The sequence below is a fragment of the Oncorhynchus clarkii genome, chromosome 18 (assembly GCF_045791955.1).
Source record: "Oncorhynchus clarkii lewisi isolate Uvic-CL-2024 chromosome 18, UVic_Ocla_1.0, whole genome shotgun sequence".
NCBI lineage: Eukaryota > Metazoa > Chordata > Actinopteri > Salmoniformes > Salmonidae > Oncorhynchus > Oncorhynchus clarkii.
This window is the reverse complement of record NC_092164.1, coordinates 2,810,262-2,828,634: the sequence shown is the minus strand read 5'-3', so window position 1 is coordinate 2,828,634 and position 18,373 is coordinate 2,810,262. Positions and strand designations below refer to the sequence as shown.

The 18,373-nt window shown below is 40.8% G+C and overlaps 1 protein-coding gene across 2 annotated transcripts; it reads left to right on the top strand.

Moving 5' to 3' along the window:
• Positions 1-4,925: 4,925 nt before the first annotated feature.
• Positions 4,926-17,107, top strand: LOC139372856 (zinc finger protein 135-like). 2 transcript variants are annotated; one of them, XM_071112694.1, is made up of 4 exons: positions 8,642-8,839; positions 13,947-14,591; positions 14,760-15,083; positions 15,243-15,773. In XM_071112694.1, the coding sequence occupies exons 1-4, from the start codon at positions 8,737-8,739 to the stop codon at positions 15,431-15,433; spliced, it is 1,263 nt and encodes a 420-aa protein (XP_070968795.1). In that variant the 5' UTR covers positions 8,642-8,736; the 3' UTR covers positions 15,434-15,773. The 2 variants fall into 2 exon arrangements, with proteins under 2 accessions (XP_070968794.1, XP_070968795.1); XM_071112693.1 differs by adding an exon at positions 4,926-4,998 and having other exon boundaries at positions 8,591-8,839; positions 13,947-17,107.
• The last annotated feature ends 1,266 nt before the right edge of the window (positions 17,108-18,373 follow it).

Below are 18,373 nucleotides of genomic sequence, written 5' to 3'. Positions count from 1 at the left end.
CTTCAACCCCAGGAGGCTGAAGAAATTCGGCTTGTCACCAAAAGCACTCACAAACTTCTACAGATGCACAATCAAGAGCATCCTGTCGGGCTGTATCACCGCCTGGTACGGCAACTGCTCCGCCCACAAACGTAAGGCTCTCCAGAGGGTAGTGAGGTCTGCACAACGCATCACCGGGGGCAAACTACCTGCCCTCCAGGACACCTACACCACCCGATGTCACAGGAAGGCCATAAAGATCATCAAGGACAACAACCACCCGAGCCACTGCCTGTTCACCCCGCTATCATCCAGAAGGCGAGGTCAGTACAGGTGCATCAAAGCTGGGACCGAGAGACTGAAAAACAGCTTCTATCTCAAGGCCATCAGACTGTTAAACAGCCACCACTAACATTGAGTGGCTGCTGCCAACACACTGACTCAACTCCAGCCACTTTAATAATGGGAATTGATGGGAAATTATGTCAAATATATCACTAGCCACTTTAAACAATGCTACCTAATATAATGTTTACATACCCTACATTATTCATCTCAAATGTATATGTATATACTGTACTCTATATCATCTACTGCATCTTTATATAATACATGTATCACTAGCCACTTTAACTATGCCACTTTGTTTACATACTCATCTCATGTGTATATACTGCACTCAATACCATCTACTGTATCTTGCCCATGCCGCTCTGTACCATCACTCATTCATATATCTTTATGTACATATTCTTTATCCCCTTACACTTGTGTCTATAAGGTAGTAGTTTTGGAATTGTTAGCTAGATTACTTGTTGGTTATTACTGCATTGTCGGAACTAGAAGCACAAGCATTTTGCTACACTTGCATTAACATCTGCTAACCATGTGTATGTGACAAAGATTTGATTTGATTTTAACTCGGTACTGCAAAATCTGACTTGAGTGAGTTCAAGACAACTGGGAACTCAGGGAAAAGCAAGCTTCGACTGGGAAAATATGTTTTGAACTTTCCTCCAACTCGGAATTGTAAATTGGGAACTTGGGCCTCTTTCTACAGCTACAACCTGAAGATCACTGACGTCATCATTTTTTTCCTGAGTTCCCAGTTGTCTCTAAAGCACCATAAATCCAGAGAATGCCAGACTTTGATGACAAAATATTCCCACGACTGAACCTTCTTGTTCAAGTGATCACAGCACAACAAGGTGAGTCAAACAATGTCTTGTATGCTGCTGCATAAATTATGTAATATGCCATTGTCTGCATATATGCCCCTTTATTTATCCTACGGTTCTGACTTGGTGTACAGGGAGAACACTAAGAATGGTCCATGTTCTGAATTCTGTCACTTTGCATTTCAAAAGGGCTGCACAAATAGTTATATTGACTCCGTCCTAGCTCGCTCATTAATGTCTTATTCGAAATTACAGATTTTCTCTAATCCGCTTTTCGTCCCCCTATGCCATAGTTTGTACATCTCAATTGTCTGTAGAAACCACATTTGTTTAAGTCAGTCAGCCATGTTTTTTTAAAAGCAGTACATTTTAAAAGCAGGAAATGAGGATGAATGAACTGTTTCGTTGCCAGACAAGGCTCCGTTGATAGCCAGGTGTAGCAGTGGTAAGTTGTTGGGACAGCTTTATGTAGGCCCTAACAGTTTGTGTGCACCGTTATTGTGCAATTAATGTATTGTTTAGTATTGTGTTGTGTAATGGCTTTGCTGGCATGCATCCCACTTTTTAACTGAATCATTATTTAACTAGGTAAGTCATTTAAGAACATATTCTTATTTACAATGACGGCCGACCCTGGCCAAACCCAAACGATGCTGGGCCAATGTGCGCTTCCCTATGGGACTCACAATCACGGCCGGATGTGATTCAGACTGGATTCGAACCAGGGACTGTAGTGTTGTCTCTTGCACTGAGATGCAGTTTCTTAGACAGCTGCGCCACTCGGGTGCCCTTAAAAGGTTTGCGCCCAACGTGGGAGAGGAGTTTGACGGCACAAGCGGGGAGCCCAGCCAACAGAGATTTGAGAAATGTTTTGGGATTCTTCCCCAAAACTGTGCCTCGCCACAAACTTGTCTCGGAGCTCGACGGACAATTTCTTCGACCTCATTACTTGGTTTTTGCTCTGACTTGCAATGTCAACTGTGGGACCTTTATATAGACAGGTGTGTTCCTTTTCCAATCATGTCCAATCATTTAAATTTACCACAGGTGGATTCCAGTCAAGTTGTAGAAACATCTCAAGGATGATCAATGGAAACAGGATGCACTTAAGCTCAATTTTGAGTCTGAGGAAAGGGTCTGAATACTTATGCAAATAAGGTGTTCATTTTTAATAAATTTGCTAAATAAATTTGATGCATTTTATACATTTGCTAAATTCGCTTTGTCATTATGGGGTATTGTGTGTGTACATTGATGAGGAGTAAAAAATGCATTTAATCAATTTTTGAATAAGGCTGTTAAGCAACACAATGTGGAAAAAGTCTAGGGATGCCCTGTACATGCTTTAAATGTACAATGTAAGGAGCTGAAGTGGTAAACACAATGGCATAATGGAAAATGCATGTCCAATGGTTCGCTGTATTAGTTTTATCCACATTAAAACACCTAGGTAGTGCAGTGGTTATCTCGGTATTAGTATTATCTCTGTATTACCCTAGGTAGAGCAGTGGTTCTCTCGGTATTAGTATTATCTCTGTGTTTCCCACATTAAAACACCTAGGTAGAGCAGAGAGGACAGAGCATGTGGCTTTGTAACACACAGGTGTTTCATCTCCACATTGGGATGATTTTAACAGTGCAACGCCACACTGGCCTCATGCCTCTCAGGTAGGAGGGTACCAGAAGTAAAATAATAATAAACACAAAACTAATGAAGGAGCACACAGTCACCAACAATATGTCACTGTTGTCAATACTTTCAACCTGCTCAGATCGCTGTTACAGTACACCACCACCAATTTTCCATGTATTAAGTAACCTTCTGTCTTATGGAACCATAATGTAACATATCACACTATTTTGAGAGTCCCGGATTTATGTTTACTCTGTTACATCTAGTCTATGAGACAAGGCTGCTCCTTGATCTACATTATAAACACGCAGATCAAGAGGTGTGTTTTCCCTTCAGCATCTGCATGTGATATAATCTCACCCACCTCATATCATGAACCTGAAATGGTTAACCTTTGCTGTGAGTGATGGGAAAAAAAACTGACCAAGGCAATTACTTGAATAATTCAATGAATGTTTTGTTTACACATTTTATGAGTAATTTGTCTTGTTTAATTAAAAAAGAAATTGACTTCGCCGTCAATGGGAATTGGGCCATGATTCAGCTGAACTGCAGTACCGAAAATGCCATCTGAGCACAGTGGAAAGCATGCAAATAGACTGGAAGCCTGGCCCCTTGATCCGAGAAGTGTGTAATTGCAGACCGCAATTAGGGGCGTTATCTAATATCGGGTGTTTCATGATATCAAGTTTACACCAATTGATGCTCCCCATTGGTCCGTGGCCGTTTCTTTTGCGTTGGGTACAACAGTTGTTGAGAACTGTAGAATTGTAGCTATGCCTAACCTTAACCCTTTTTCCTAACCTTAATATCAGTCTCATAACCACCGTTAATTATCATAACCTGCCACATTCGTTATCCAAACCTGCATGGTAAACAAATCCCTAACCCTCACCCTTTTCCTAACCTTAACCTCAGTCTCCTAACCTCCACTTAAATTGTCCTAACCTGCCACTTTAATTATCCTAACCTGTCATGTATGCTTTGTGCCTAGTTAAATAAATATATATATATATATATATATATATATATATATATATAAAATGTTTTTAAATAGGGTCCATCAGTTTCATAACACCGAAATGTCATGTGTCAATTTGGATTATATCAGGGAACATCCACATCAAGAAACTGTACAGTAGTTCTCCTACTGGGAGGCGCGGGAAATAGTTTAAAGAGTGATTGGTGCTGAGGAAGCTATGGCAATGGATGCCCCGCAGCCTGTTGAGATTCATAATGTCGTTTACCAGTTGACGGATACCGATAGTAGAGATTAATTGTACGTGCGGCTGAAAGGTTTTTGGGAGTTCAGGAATTAACATTGGAAGCATTGCAGCCAGTGGTGGAGAAAGTACCCAATTGTCATACTTGAGTTAAAGTAAAGATACTTGAGTCAAGGAAAAGGTGAAAGCCACCCAGTAAAATACTACTTGAGTAAAAGTCTAAAAGTATTTGGTTTGACATATACATAAGTATCAAAGGTAAAAGTATAAAAAAAAGTATATCTGGCACTCCAGATTGAATTTAAGATCACATCCATAATTTACTAACAAAGTATTTGTGTTTAGTGAGTCCAACAGATCAGATGCAGTAGGGATGCGTGAATTGAAAAAATGTCCTGTCCTGCTAATCATTCAAAATGTAACGAGAACTTTTGGGTGTCAGGGAAAATGTATGGAGTTGAAAGTACATTATTTTCTTTAGGAATGTAGTGGAGTAAAAGGGGAAGTTGTCAAAAATATCAAAAGGAAAGTACAGATACTCCCAAAACTCCATACATTTTCCCTGACACCCAAAAGTACTTAAAATATTTGTACTTATGTACTTTACATCACTGATTGCAAGGAATACTGTTTGAAGATGTTCCTCCCTACGAGGCCCAGGGTCCCTGTGTAGGGATGTGATTTGAATAGGACTGTGACTGAACGAGTGGGATGTTGTTATTTATCTATTTATGTATTTGGTTTTGATGTCGTTGTTCCCCCTCCCCTTTTCGGCAAATGAAATGTATTTTCTTCTACATTTTACTAACCTTACAGTAGGTGGCGGCAGACACGTTATATTTGTGTAAATGTCAGTATACCAGAGAAGAAGATGACGCTGATGGACTGTCGTAGTGGGGAACAGGAAGTTCCGGGTCGAAACGACAGAACTGTGCTGTTGTGTCGGTCGATAGTGGTTGTGTCCGTTTCAAATGTATCATTGTAGGTATGTAATAGCATGTTTAAACTTTCTAATTTCGAAAGAATATATAACATGCTAGGTAACCAATCCGTTTCACGCCTGGTAATGGTTTTAATTGTATGTGTTATTTTGGAGTCGAACCGAGTGAGTGAAGAACGTGATTAAAAACGATTTTACAAGTCACATAACTAGACTTTGGGTTTATCTGAGTCTATGTACATATTTTCGTCAAAGTCATTTCATAAAGATTCAATTTATTTAAGTTCGTTTTTACATGATCTCGGTTTTGGGTAAAATGTTTATGAGCTGGTAAATAGCCTTGTCCGAACCATCCTGTTCTCGCGAGTTTACATACAGTGTTTCGTTAATGTAAGCTCACGAGATCAGGATGATTCGGACGAGGCAAGTCAAATGGCGGCTTCAACGGTTTCGGTCGTCTTTCTAGGAGTTTGCTCCTGGTGAAATGGCGACATGAGGCTGTGTGATAGAGTGTCAAAATAGAGGGAGGCTAACTGGAGTTATCCTGCACCATTTGGAGAGAGAGGCCAACTGCACGGAATGGCGTCGATTAATGCGGATGAATCGGAGCACGTATCAAACCCATTCCATGGAGGACCAAGTGTCTGCGTGTTTTCGCTCCACACCTGTACTTGATTAATTAATTAAGGTCACTATTTAGAAAGGAACTCCCCTCATCTGATTGTCTAGGTTTTATTTGAAAGGAAAACCTGATGAGATTTGGCCCTCAATAGAATGAGTTTGACACCCCTGAAACAATGGAAATGGAGAGTTTGAGAAGCAACAGCTGTGCTGGAATGCGATCAATGTGGGGGACAGTTCTGATGATATGGAGCGGGAGGATGAGGGCCTAGTATGTGAATGTTCTCTGTAGTGGGAAGACATAGGAAGAACAGAGATAATGATACTGGAAGCAGAGGCGCATGTAGTATAGTAACTACAGGCCCACGGTAGGGAGCTAGAGTAATAATGTGTTATTGAGTAAAGTTGGGATGGTGTTTGAGGTGACCACAGGGCCTCGTTTACACCCTGATTAACCAAGGCCATAAAAAGAGGTGTAGTTAAACTGGGTAAATGAGAACTTGTTCTGAACTAGCCTACCTGGTTAATTAAATAAAGGTGAAATTGAAAGTGGTAGATTGTTAATCTTGTGCTGGTCAGGTTCAGCAAGGGAAGATTCTTCAAATGGAAAATCATAATGGGACGAAGCTCAGAAGCCATGAACCTGGAGCTGATGCTACATTGAAGGGAGTAATAATCTCTGAGGTCCAAATATCTATGTCCATGGATGATATTGTTAAAGACCATGTGAAGGGAGACAGAGTGGTTGAAGCCTAAAGGTTGATCAGTAGGAAAGAGGATTAAAGAAGTCACAAAGTGCTGTACAGAAACGCAGCCTAAAACAACAAACAGCAAGCAATGCAGGTGTAGAAGCACAGTGGCTAGGAGAAACTCCCTAGAAAGGCCAGAACCTAGGAAGAATCCTTGAGAGGAACCAGGCTATGAGATGTGGACAGTCCTCTTCTGGCTGTGCTGGGTGGACATTATAACAGAACATTGCCAAGATGTTCAAATGTTCATAGATGACCAGCAGGGTCAAATAATAATAATCACAGTGGATGTCGAGGGTGCAACAGGTCAGCACCTCAGGAGTAAATGTCAGTTGGCTTTTCATTGCCGATCATTGAGAGTATCTCTACCGCTCCTGCTGTCTCTAGAGAGTTGGAAACAGCAGGTCTGGGACAGGTAGCACATCCGGTGAACAGGTCAGGGTTCCATAGCAGAACAGTTGAAACTGGAGCAGCAACAGTGAATCATCAGTGTTTTTAAATGCCAAAGAATGGAACATGTAGCTGTTGAGTGAAATGATGTGCCAAGTGTGGTGGGGAACATGACTACGGTGAATGTTGGAGCAATGTGACAGTTAAGTGTTGCAATTGTGTGGAGGACAAAGAGCAGCATTTGGTGGATGCCAGGTGCAGAGAGATGCTCAGAGATACAGAATCTGTCTTGATGTATCATGTGCAGAGGCTGTAAGACAGACTGGTGGAACTACAGTGCAGACTGATGGAGCTTCCATGGCTGGTCCCGTAGTAAGAGGACCTACTGTCAGACTGATGGAGCTTCCATGGCTGGTCCCGTAGTAAGAGGACCTACTGTCAGACTGATGGAGCTTCCATGGCTGGTCCCGTAGTAAGAGGACCTACTGTCAGACTGATGGAGCTTCCATGACTGGTCCCGTAGTAAGAGGACCTACTGTCAGACTGATGGAGCTTCCATGACTGGTCCCGTAGTAAGAGGACCTACTGTCAGACTGATGTAGCTTCCATGGCTGGTCCTGTAGTAAGAGGACCTACTGTCAGACTGATGGAGCTTCCATGGCTGGTCCTGTAGTAAGAGGACCTACTGTCAGACTGATGGAGCTTCCATGGCTGGTCCCGTAGTAAGAGGACCTACTGTCAGACTGATGGAGCTTCCATGGCTGGTCCCGTAGTAAGAGGACCTACTGTCAGAACTGGTCTTTCTACTAGTCCTGACATGGTTTCGAGGCCTGTTCAGAAATCTTGCAACCACAAATGCATTGTGACAAAGGATACTTTAATATTGAATAAAATGTACTTCATAGCTTTCATTGGTAAGGTTATCAACAACTTGGATTGTGTAAAGCAGAAATACCAGGTTTAAAGTTATCTTGTAAACTGCAGCAGAGTTGTTGGGGGTAACAGATGTTACTGTCGGTATGGTTTTTGATAAGCTGGATAACCTGGGGGTGGATTGTCTCAGCATGATATAAACCCCAATGTTTGTAAACACAGAAAGGGATCTATTGATATAGTTTATTGGGGGGTGTGGGAGAGTTTTTTGGGGGAAGGGGAGGGTGTGGTAGAAGTTAGTAGGGATTTATTGGTTTATTTTCTTAGTACTGAATTAGACAGACATGGACCTTAAAGGTTTGTTTGTGGACCTCCATGATACCATAGGAGGTCTGCATCAACGGACTTCAGTGCAGGTAGTGCCTCATCAGAGAGAGAACATTTCAGTTGCTCTACAGTTCTGAAGCTGAATGTAATGATTATCAGTTCTTTACATGTGTACTAATATTCAGACACATTCAGTTGTTTCTATATTTATCTATAATTCAGGGTTTTCACACGGGGCTTCAAGTAAATAAATATTAGTGCCTGAAAAGTCCTTGAATTTGACTTGCCACTGTACGACCCCTGATAATTCTTAATATGGTGTGAATGGGAAATACATTTGGTTTTTGTGAGTGAAATAATACAGTGAAGACAAGGTTATTCAGGAAAATAGTACATAGTGCTGCCTGAAACATACTGTGATCTTGTACTGTGATCTTGAGTCATTTATGCATTTATGTGAATTTAGGGAATCTACGATAGATTAAGTGCACTTATGTTGTGCAATTTAAAATGTGTACTTTGTGTCTAATGTGAATGAATGTTTTGTCAGGGATTATCTACCTGATCTACTGAAATAAGATAATTGAACATGAAAAAATAGAAAATATTTTTACAGAATAAAGTGCCAGAACTGTCAAGACAATAACTTTTGTTTCCGTTTGTCTTTATTACTACAGACCGACTCAGATTAAGTCTGAGGCTGTTAACATCAACAGTGAGGACAAACCCAGCCTGCCACTCTCCTTCCACACTGAGTAGAAACCTACAGTCACTGGGTCCTGATTGTGACAGTGGAGCCCAGTTTGCTCTGCAGGATCCAGAGATGGCATCAGTGAAGCTGGAAGACTGCAGTCAAACACTGGAGCTGAATGTCAACATTAAAGATGAAGAAGAGGAGGAGAAGATTAGGACAACTGTTAGTCATGGTAAGAGCTGGTTCTATCTATAAGTTATCTTCATAAATTAGACCTCCATAGGTTATGACCAGTCTATTGCTTGTTTGAATTCTGTAATTCTGACATCACACATCCCTGAACAACTCAAAGTCACAGCGAAGCAAAACATTTAAAAACTTGTCACGCCTGCCTTTGCCCACACATTGTCTCAAGAATGCTGAAAATGTTTAATACCCTCAATCAGCAAGTTAGGCATACAGGAAACACTGTGAACCTGGCAACCTTGGTTAGTGTGCACTGCGCCCGGCCCGCCACAGGAGTCGCTGGCCAGACCCTCCCTAACCCGGACGACGTGCGTCGCCCCACGGACCTCCCGGGCGCAAACCCAGAGTCTCTGGTGGCACTGCAGTACAGCACCCTTAACCACTGCGCCACCAGGGAGGCCCTCAAAAGGGTTTTCTAATGATGAATTAGCCTTTTAAAATGATCAACTTGGATTAGCTAACACAACATGCCATTGGATCACAGGAGTGATGGATGCTGATAATGGGCCTCTGTACGCCTATGTAGATATTCCATAAAATATCTGCCATTTCCAGCTACAATAGTCATTTACAACAATAACAATGTCTTCACTCTATTTATGATCAATTTGATGTTATTTTAATGGATGAACAATGTGCTTTTCTTTCAAAACAAGGACATTTCTAAGTGACTCCAAACATTTGAACAGTAGTGGATATTTAATATTTTGTATATATCAAGTTGTAGAAACATCTCAAGGATGATCATTGGACACAGGAAGCATCTGAACTCAATTTTTAGTCTCTTGTTTTAATTTTTTTTGTTTTTATACATTTGCAAAAATGCCTAAACCTGTTTTCACTTTGTCATTATGGGGTATTGTGTGTAGATTGCTGAGGATATTTTTTTATTTAATTATAGAATTTGGCTGTAACATAACAATGTGGAAAAGTCAAGTGGTCTGAATACTTTCAGAGGGCACAGTCAGACCCCTTCCCATTTCTCCCATTTTGGTACGTTACAGCCTTCTTCTAAAATTGATTACATGTTTTTCCCCGTCAATCTACACACAATATCCCATAATGACATCACAATATCCCATAATGACATCACAATACCCCATAATGACATCACAATACCCCATAATGACAAAGCCAAAACAGGTTTTTAGAAATTCTTGAAAATGTAATGTTTTTAAATAATAATTGCTTATTTACATAAGTTTTCAGACCCTTTGCTATGAGATGATCCTTGAGATGTTTCTACAACTTGGAGTCCACCTGTGGTAAATTCAATTGATTGGACATGATTAGGCACACACCTGTCTATGTCAGGTCCCACATTTGACACTGCATGTCAGAGTTAAAACCAAGTCATGAGGTGGAAGGATTTGTCCGTCGAGCTCCGTGACAGGATTGTGTCGGCACAGATCTGGAGACCGGTACCAAAACATTTCTGCAGCATTAATGGTCCCAAGAACACAGAGGCCTCCATTATTCTTCAATGGAAGGACTTTGAGCCATCAAGACTCTTCCTATAGCTGGCCACCCGGACAAACTGAGCAATCGGGGGAGAAGGGCCTTGGTCAGGGAGGTGGCCAAGAACCCGATGGTCAATCTGACAGTGCTCCAGAGTTCCTCTATGGAGACGAGAGAATCTTCCAGAAGGACAATCATCTCGGCAGGACTCCACTAATCAGGTCTTTATGGTAGAGTGCCCAGACGGAAGCCACTCCTCAGTAAAAGGCACATGACAGTCCACTTGGAGTTTGCCAAAAGGCACCTAAAGAACTCTGAGGCACCTAAAGAACCATGAGCTTGAGAGGATCTGCAGAGAAGAATGGGAGAAACTCCCCAAATACAATTGTGCCAAGCTTGTAGCTTCATACCCAACAAGACTCAAGGCTGTAATCACTGCCAAAGGTGCTTCAACTAACTATTGTGTGAAGGGTCTGAATACTTACATAAATGTAATATTTCATGTTATTTCTAAAAACCTGTTTTTGCCCTTGTCATTATGGGTATTGTGTGTAGACTGATGAGAATTAGAATAAGACTGTAATGTAACAAAAACAAAAAGCCAAGGGGTCTGAATCCTTTTTGAATGCATTGTAGACGTTATTTCATGCTGCTAAGACTTGTATGGATGACAACAGTATTGCCAGCATTTGTTTTATTCACTGGGCTATCTGGAGTGATCAGAGTGTAGACTAAAGAAGTGGAGTAGACAAACTGCCAGTGTTTTGAAGTTCTGTGAAATGAGTCTGTGTAGTTACTAATCCCCTTTGTCACGAGAATTTCTATCCCAATGTTCTAACTGAACTATTTTATAACTCCATCTGTATCCTAGAGGTTGTAAGGCTCTAAGTTTTAATAAACAGAGTCCCAGCATACAAATGATCAGTTCTTTATTCAGAGAGCTCTGCCCTCTCAAGTTCAGAGCCCATCTTTTATACACACATCAGTCGAGAACCCCACCCCGCTTTAGGATGGCTGTATTGTTCCACTGTACACTTACATTGTTTATCATATTCTGCAACATGTTTCATGATTTTCTGCAAACCTAACAGTTTCTCCTCTCTGGGTGGGGACAGAATGTCCTGTAAGGAACACAGTGTTCTAATTATATCCTGCCAACGCTGCACATATTACCAACTTATAGTCTTATGTGTCAAATGGAGTTCACACACAGTGAAAGATTAGTGGAATCTGTGTGGGTAGCTGGACAGGTAGGATGTCTGACAGTGAAGGTGAACACGTGTCAGGTGACAGAGGAATGGATGAGACTGAGGCAGGAATTCCTTTAACCATAAAGTGGTATATTTACTGAGTAGTGTGGATTCATGGACGCACAGAACTTCTGGATCAGATGGAGTTAAGGAAGAGAAAGCAGCGAGATCAGGCGATGGCAATTTCCTCCTTTTATGGAGTTGAGATCTGTCTGACATTTCCACCTGACCTAATTAAAGCTCCCCTGGCCCAGCTGAGTAAATGGCAATGAATTAAAGGATTATTCCACCAACTTCATGGGCCTTTTCTACACACAGTGATACAGTTTCAGGGTGAAATATCTTAGTCATTACTTTAAACACAAATTCTACTATCACCCTTGTGATGTTGAGTGGAGGATGGTATAGCTAATCATTTTCACCACTTTTGCCTCTTATTAGTTTTTGACTCTTACCCAGTTTTAGAATAGTTTTATTCCCATTCCCATTCAGCCTACTGAAATGAATACATACACTACCGTTGAAAAGTTTAGGGTCACTTAGAAATGTCCTTGTTTTTGAAAGAAAATTGTTTTTTTTTGTCCATTAAAATCACATCAAATTGACCATTAATACAGTGGAGATGTTGTTAATGTTGTAAATGACTTGTAGCTGGAAACGGATGATTTTTTAAAACGGAATATCTACATAGGTGTACAGAGTCCCATTATCAGCAACCATCACTCCAGTGATCCAATGGCATGTTGTGTTAGCTAATCCAAGTTTATCATTTATAAGGGCTAATTGATCATTACAAAACCCTTTTGCAATTATGTTAGCACAGTTGAAAACTGTGGTGCTGATAAAAGAAGCAATAAAACGGTCCTTTTTAGACTAGTTGAGTATCTGGGTCATTTGTCGGTTCGATTACAGGCTCAAAATGGCCAGAAACAAAGACCTTTCTTCTGAAAGTCGTCAGTCTATTCTTGTTCTGAGAAATGAAGGCTATTCCATATGAGAAATTTCCAAGAAACTGAAGATCTCGTGCAGTTCTGTGTCCTACTCCCTTCACAGAACAGTGCAAACTGGCTCTAACCAGAATAGAAAGAGGAGTGGGAAGTACTATTATTTTGAAAGGATGTTTTTCCATTGAAAGCCTATCCACCATACAAAGACTTAGGACCCAGTGGAAATCTGTCTTCCTCAACATGTGACCAGTCTTTAGGCATTGTTTCAGATCTCTATGGCTTCCTCAACACTTGACCAGTCTTTAGGCATTGTTTTAGGGTTTTACTCTGAAAAATGAGGGAGCTACACCGCTTTTAATGAGAGGACAGTGGAAATTTCCATCCATGAGCCAGGCACGTGATCGGGAGCGCGCATTTCTTGTTTACCCTTTTCCATCGACGAAGCTTTTGTCCGGTTGAAATATTATTGATTATTTATGACAAAAGCAACCTGAAGATTGATTTTAAACATCGTTTGACATGTTTCTACTATCTTTTATTGTGTTTTTTGACTTTTCGAGAGTGCTTATTGTGCCTTTGGATTTCTGAACTAAACGCACCAACAAAACGGAGGTATTTGGACATAAAGATGAACTTTATCGAACAAAACACACATTTATTGTCTAACATGGAGACCTGGGAGTGCCACCAGATGAAGATCATCAAAGGTAAGTGATTAATTTTAATGCTATTTCTGACTTTTGTGAAGCTCTCCTTGGTTGGAAAATGGCTGTATGGGTTTCTGTGTCTCGTCGCTGAACTAACATAATCGCAGAGTGTGCTTTCACCGTAAAGCCTTTTTGAAATCTGACACAGCGGTTGCATTAATGAGAAGTTTATCTGCATTTGTATGTTTAACACTTGTATCTTTTATCAATGTTTATGATGAGTATTTCTGTTTTTTGATGTGGCTCTCTTTACTTTAATTGGATGTTTGTTTGAGACAATGCATTTCTGAACACAACACACCAATTTCAAATGGTTTTTGGACATAAAGATTAACTTTATCGAACAAAACACACATTTATTGTGTAACTTGAAGTCCTGTGAGTGCCATCTGATGAAGATCATCAAAGGTTAGTGATTAATTTAATCGCTATTTCTGACTTATGAGACCTCTCCTTGGCTGGAAAATGACTGTAGTTTTCTGTGACTAGGTGCTGACCTAACATAATCGTTTGGTGTGCTTTCGCCGTAAAGCCTATTTGAAATCGAAGACTCTGGCTGGATTTACAAGAAGTTTATCTTTAAAATGGTGTAAAATAATTTTAATTATGGGATTTGAACCAGACAGGTTAAGCACTTTGTGACAACTACTGATGTAAAAAGTGCTTCATAAAATACATTTGATTAACATGTATATCACACCAACTGACTGTTTTTTCTGATGTTCACACAGGGTACCATGTTGAGACATTCTCCACATCCAGAGAGCAACAGCAGGGAGATCAGAGAGCTAAGAAGTCTCATCACTGCCCACATTGTGAAGAGATTTTCCCATTTCTATCAAAGCTAAGAATACACCTAAAAATACACACAGGAGAGAAGCCTTACTCCTGCTCTGACTGTGGAAAATGTTTTAAAACATCAAATGAGCTAAAGGTTCATCAGACAACACACACAGGAGAGAAGCCTTTCTTCTGCCCTGACTGTGGAACTAGTTTCTCTCAGCTTTCCCACTTAAAATCACATGAACGTATACATACAGGGGAGAAGCCATACTCCTGCTCTGACTGTGGGAAATGTTTTAAAACATTATATGAGCTAAAAGTTCATCAGAGAACACACACAGGAGAGAAGCCTTACGTCTGCTCTGACTGTGGAAAATGCTTCACATCATCAACTCATCTAAAAGTTCATCAGAGAACACACACAGGAGAGAAGCCTTATTCCTGCTCTGACTGTGGAAAACGTTTTAAAACATCAAATGAGCTAAAGGTTCATCAGAAGACTCACACAGGAGAGAAGCCTTTCTTCTGCTCTGACTGTGGGGCGAGTTTCTCTCATCTGGGCACCTTAAAAACACACCAACTTATACACACTGGCGAGAAGCCTTACTTCTGCTTTGACTGTGGAAAATGCTTCAAAACATCAACTGAGCTAAAAGTTCATCAGAGAACACACACAGGAGACAAGCCGTATTACTGCTCTGAGTGTGGAACTAGTTTCTCTAAATTTTCCATCTTAAAAACACATGAACGTATACATACAGGAGAGAAGCCTTACGTCTGCTCTGACTGTGGAAAATACTTCACAACATCAACTCATCTAAAAGTTCATCAGAGAACACACACAGGGGAGAAGCCATACTCCTGCTCTGACTGTGGAAAACGTTTTAAAACATCAAATGAGCTAAAAGTTCATCAGAGAACACATACAGGAGAGAAGCCTTACGTCTGCTCTAGCTGTGGAACTAGTTTCTCTCAACTTTCCCATTTACAATCACATGAACGTATACATACAGGAGAGAAGCCTTTCTTCTGCTCTGACTGTGGGGCGAGTTTCTCTCAGCTGGGCACCTTAAAAACACACCAACGTATACACACAGGAGCGAAGCCTTATTCCTGCTCTGACTGTAGAAAATGTTTTAAAACATCAAATGAGCTAAAAGTTCATCAGAGAACACACACAGGAGAGAAGCCTTATTCCTGCTCTGACTGTGGAAAATGTTTTAAAACATCAAATGAGCTAAAAGTTCACCAGAGAACACACACAGGAGAGAAGCCTTACGTCTGCTTTGACTGTGGAACTAGTTTCTCGCAACTTTCCAGCTTAAAATCACATGAACGTATACATACAGGGGAGAAGCCATACTCCTGCTCTGTTTGTGTAAAATGCTTCAAAACAGCAACCGAGCTAATAGTTCATCAGAGAACACACGCATGAGTGTCTGCTCTGACTTTTGGGTGAGTTTCTCTCACCATAGCAACTTAACACACCAATGTAGTCACACAGGAGAGAAGTCTTACTCCTGCTCTGTGGAAGGGTGGGCGTGTAACTCAAACTTCTAGCCAAAGGCTGCTGTGTTTAGAATCTCATCAAGGAGGACTGTAGCATTTTAGCTAATCAGCAACTTTGCAACTACTTACTACTTTTTAGCTATTACTTAGCATGTTAGCTTAGCATGCAACTACTTAGTATGTTAGCTAACCTTTCCCCTAAAACCATTTAACCCCTCACCCCTAACCTAGCTAACATTAGCAACAACAAATTGGAATTCGTAACATATCATACATATTACGTTCGTAAAATAACGTAAGAATTGTAATTCGTAACATACGATACGTCCTACAAGTCGTATTATACTGAACAATTTAAACACAACAATTTCAAAGATTTATAGTTTGTACAAGGAAATCAGTCATTTTAAATAAGAGGCCATAATCTATGGATTTCACATGACTGGGCAGGGGCTCCGCCATGGGTGGGACTTGGGAGGGCATAGGCCCACTTGGGAGCCAGGCCCATTCAATCGGCATGAGTTTTTCCCCACAAAAGGTCTTGATTACAGACAGAAATACTACTCAGCCCCCTCCAAGACAATCCTGCAGGTGAAGAGGTCCTGGGATGCCGTAGTTACATGTGATCTGCAGTTGTGAGGCCGGTTGGATGTACTGCCAAATTCTCTAAAAAGACGTTAGAGGTGGCTTATGGTAGAGATATACATATTGAATTCTCTCCTGCAGTCATCATGCAATTGCACATTCCCTGAACTTGAGATATATGTGACATTGTGTTGTGTGGCCTTTTATTGTCCCCCAGCACAAGGTGCACTTGTGTAATGATAATGCTGTTTTATCAGCATCTTGATATTTCACACCTGTCAGGTGGATGGATTATCTTGACAAAGGCTGAAATGCTCACGAACAGGGATAGTAACAAAGTTGTGCACAACATTTGAGAGAAATTAGCTTTTTCTGCACATGGAACATTGCTGGAATGTTTTATTTCAGCTCATGAAACCAACACTTTACATGTTTAGTTCATATTTTAGTTCAGTTTTTATTGGTATTGTAATGTAACCTAACATACTAAATGGAGTGGCACGGATGTTTTTGTAATACATAATACGTTTTGCTCTGAGACCAAGTTGTCCCTCTGCAGTATTCTGTGTGATTGAGCTAGTAGACACTTCTTTAACAAAAAATGTTTTAACCTTTATTTAACTCTGCAAGTCTGTTAAAAACAAATTCTTATTTACAATGATGGCCTAGGAACAGTGGGTTAACTGCCTTGTTCAGAGGCAGAACAACAGAGTTTTACCTTGTCAGCTCGGGGACCTTTTGGTTACTGGCCCAACGCTCCAACCACAAGTCTACCTTCCGCCCCTAACATGTATCAGATAGAGATGGTGTGATGATCACTTTTCACCACTAGTTTGGGGGGATTATTTTACAACTTTATTTAATGATACACAGTTTATGAAATGAATCCATGTGTTTATTAATGGTCTTTTAAACTAGATTAGTTATTTTAGTTACTGATCATGAATGTGTTTGGATAACTGCATTGAAGCAAACTTTATTGATCTGCCAATGAAAAATAAAGTTACATGAATATGTACTGGTCAACCTCTTCTTCTCTTTAGTATTCAGTTCTTCATATTAGATCTGACAGTATGAATGGTTCTTATGGTTGTATTCAGTTCTTCATATTAGATCTGACAGTATGAATGGTTCTTATGGTTGTATTCAGTTCTTCATATTAGATCTGACAGTATGAATGGTTCTTATGGTTGTGTTCAGTTCTTCATATTAGATCTGACAGTATGAATGGTTATTTTGGGCTGAGTGCCTGGAGTGTTTTTGTATGACTACAGTCAGGAGTTCTCTCTGACCCTGTGACGTCACCAGCATATTAAGTACATTCATCTTGAGATAGCCAGGTGAGACAACCACATATCACAGTAAATACATTTCCCCTCAATTAGTCAGTGCTAAATTATTATTATTTGTATTTGTATTTGGGGGGGTACTCTTTAAAGACGTAGCTGTTTCAGACCTTTTCGGGCAGATGGGCAGATGGGACTCTGCTGTCCTAGCATCAGAGGGAAGCTGGTGCCACCATTGTGGTGCCAGGACAGAGAAGTGCTTTGACTGGGCTGAGAGGGAGCTTGACCTCCTGTAGCAGTGGGACGGCCATGAGATCAGAGGTGGCAGAACTGAGTGCTTGGGTTGGGATACAGGGTTTGAGCCTGAAAGTAGAGATGGGGCAGTTCCTCTTGCTGCACCGTAATTAAGCACCATTGTCTTGTAGTGGATGTGAGCTTTGACTGGAAGCCAGTGGAATGTACGGAGGAGCAGGGTGACCTGAGGGATCTTGGGAAGGTTAAACACCCAGACGGACTGCAGTGTTCTAGATAAGTTCAGTGGAGACCCATCATTCAGGGCAGGTGAGCCACCTGTTGTGAGCCCCACAGTTTTAGCGATAAAACAGTGTGAAATAAATGATTTGTTTGCAAACAATGTTAAAAAACATATAATTGAGTTATTAATAAAGCTGCATACAAACATGGACTCTTTTTTTTGTTTTCTTGAGTAAGGCAGCTCCAAAATGCAGGTCTTCAGCCTTCTGTGGAGGTGGGGCAAGCCCGCAGAAAATAGGGAGCTTTGCGCCGTGACTGGCTCAGTGTTCTGTCATTCATGGGGACAATACGTCACTTCCAAGTCTAAGGGTAGAAATTGAAAATTCAAGCCTCTTGGGTGCTGCCTTGAGAAGTGCCCATCCAAGAAGGCTTAAGGTCATTGTCCACAGATAGAATAACTTCAAATCATGTGATATCTACAGTCGCTTTGATTGGACTGATCATGTCAGCATCATACTTTC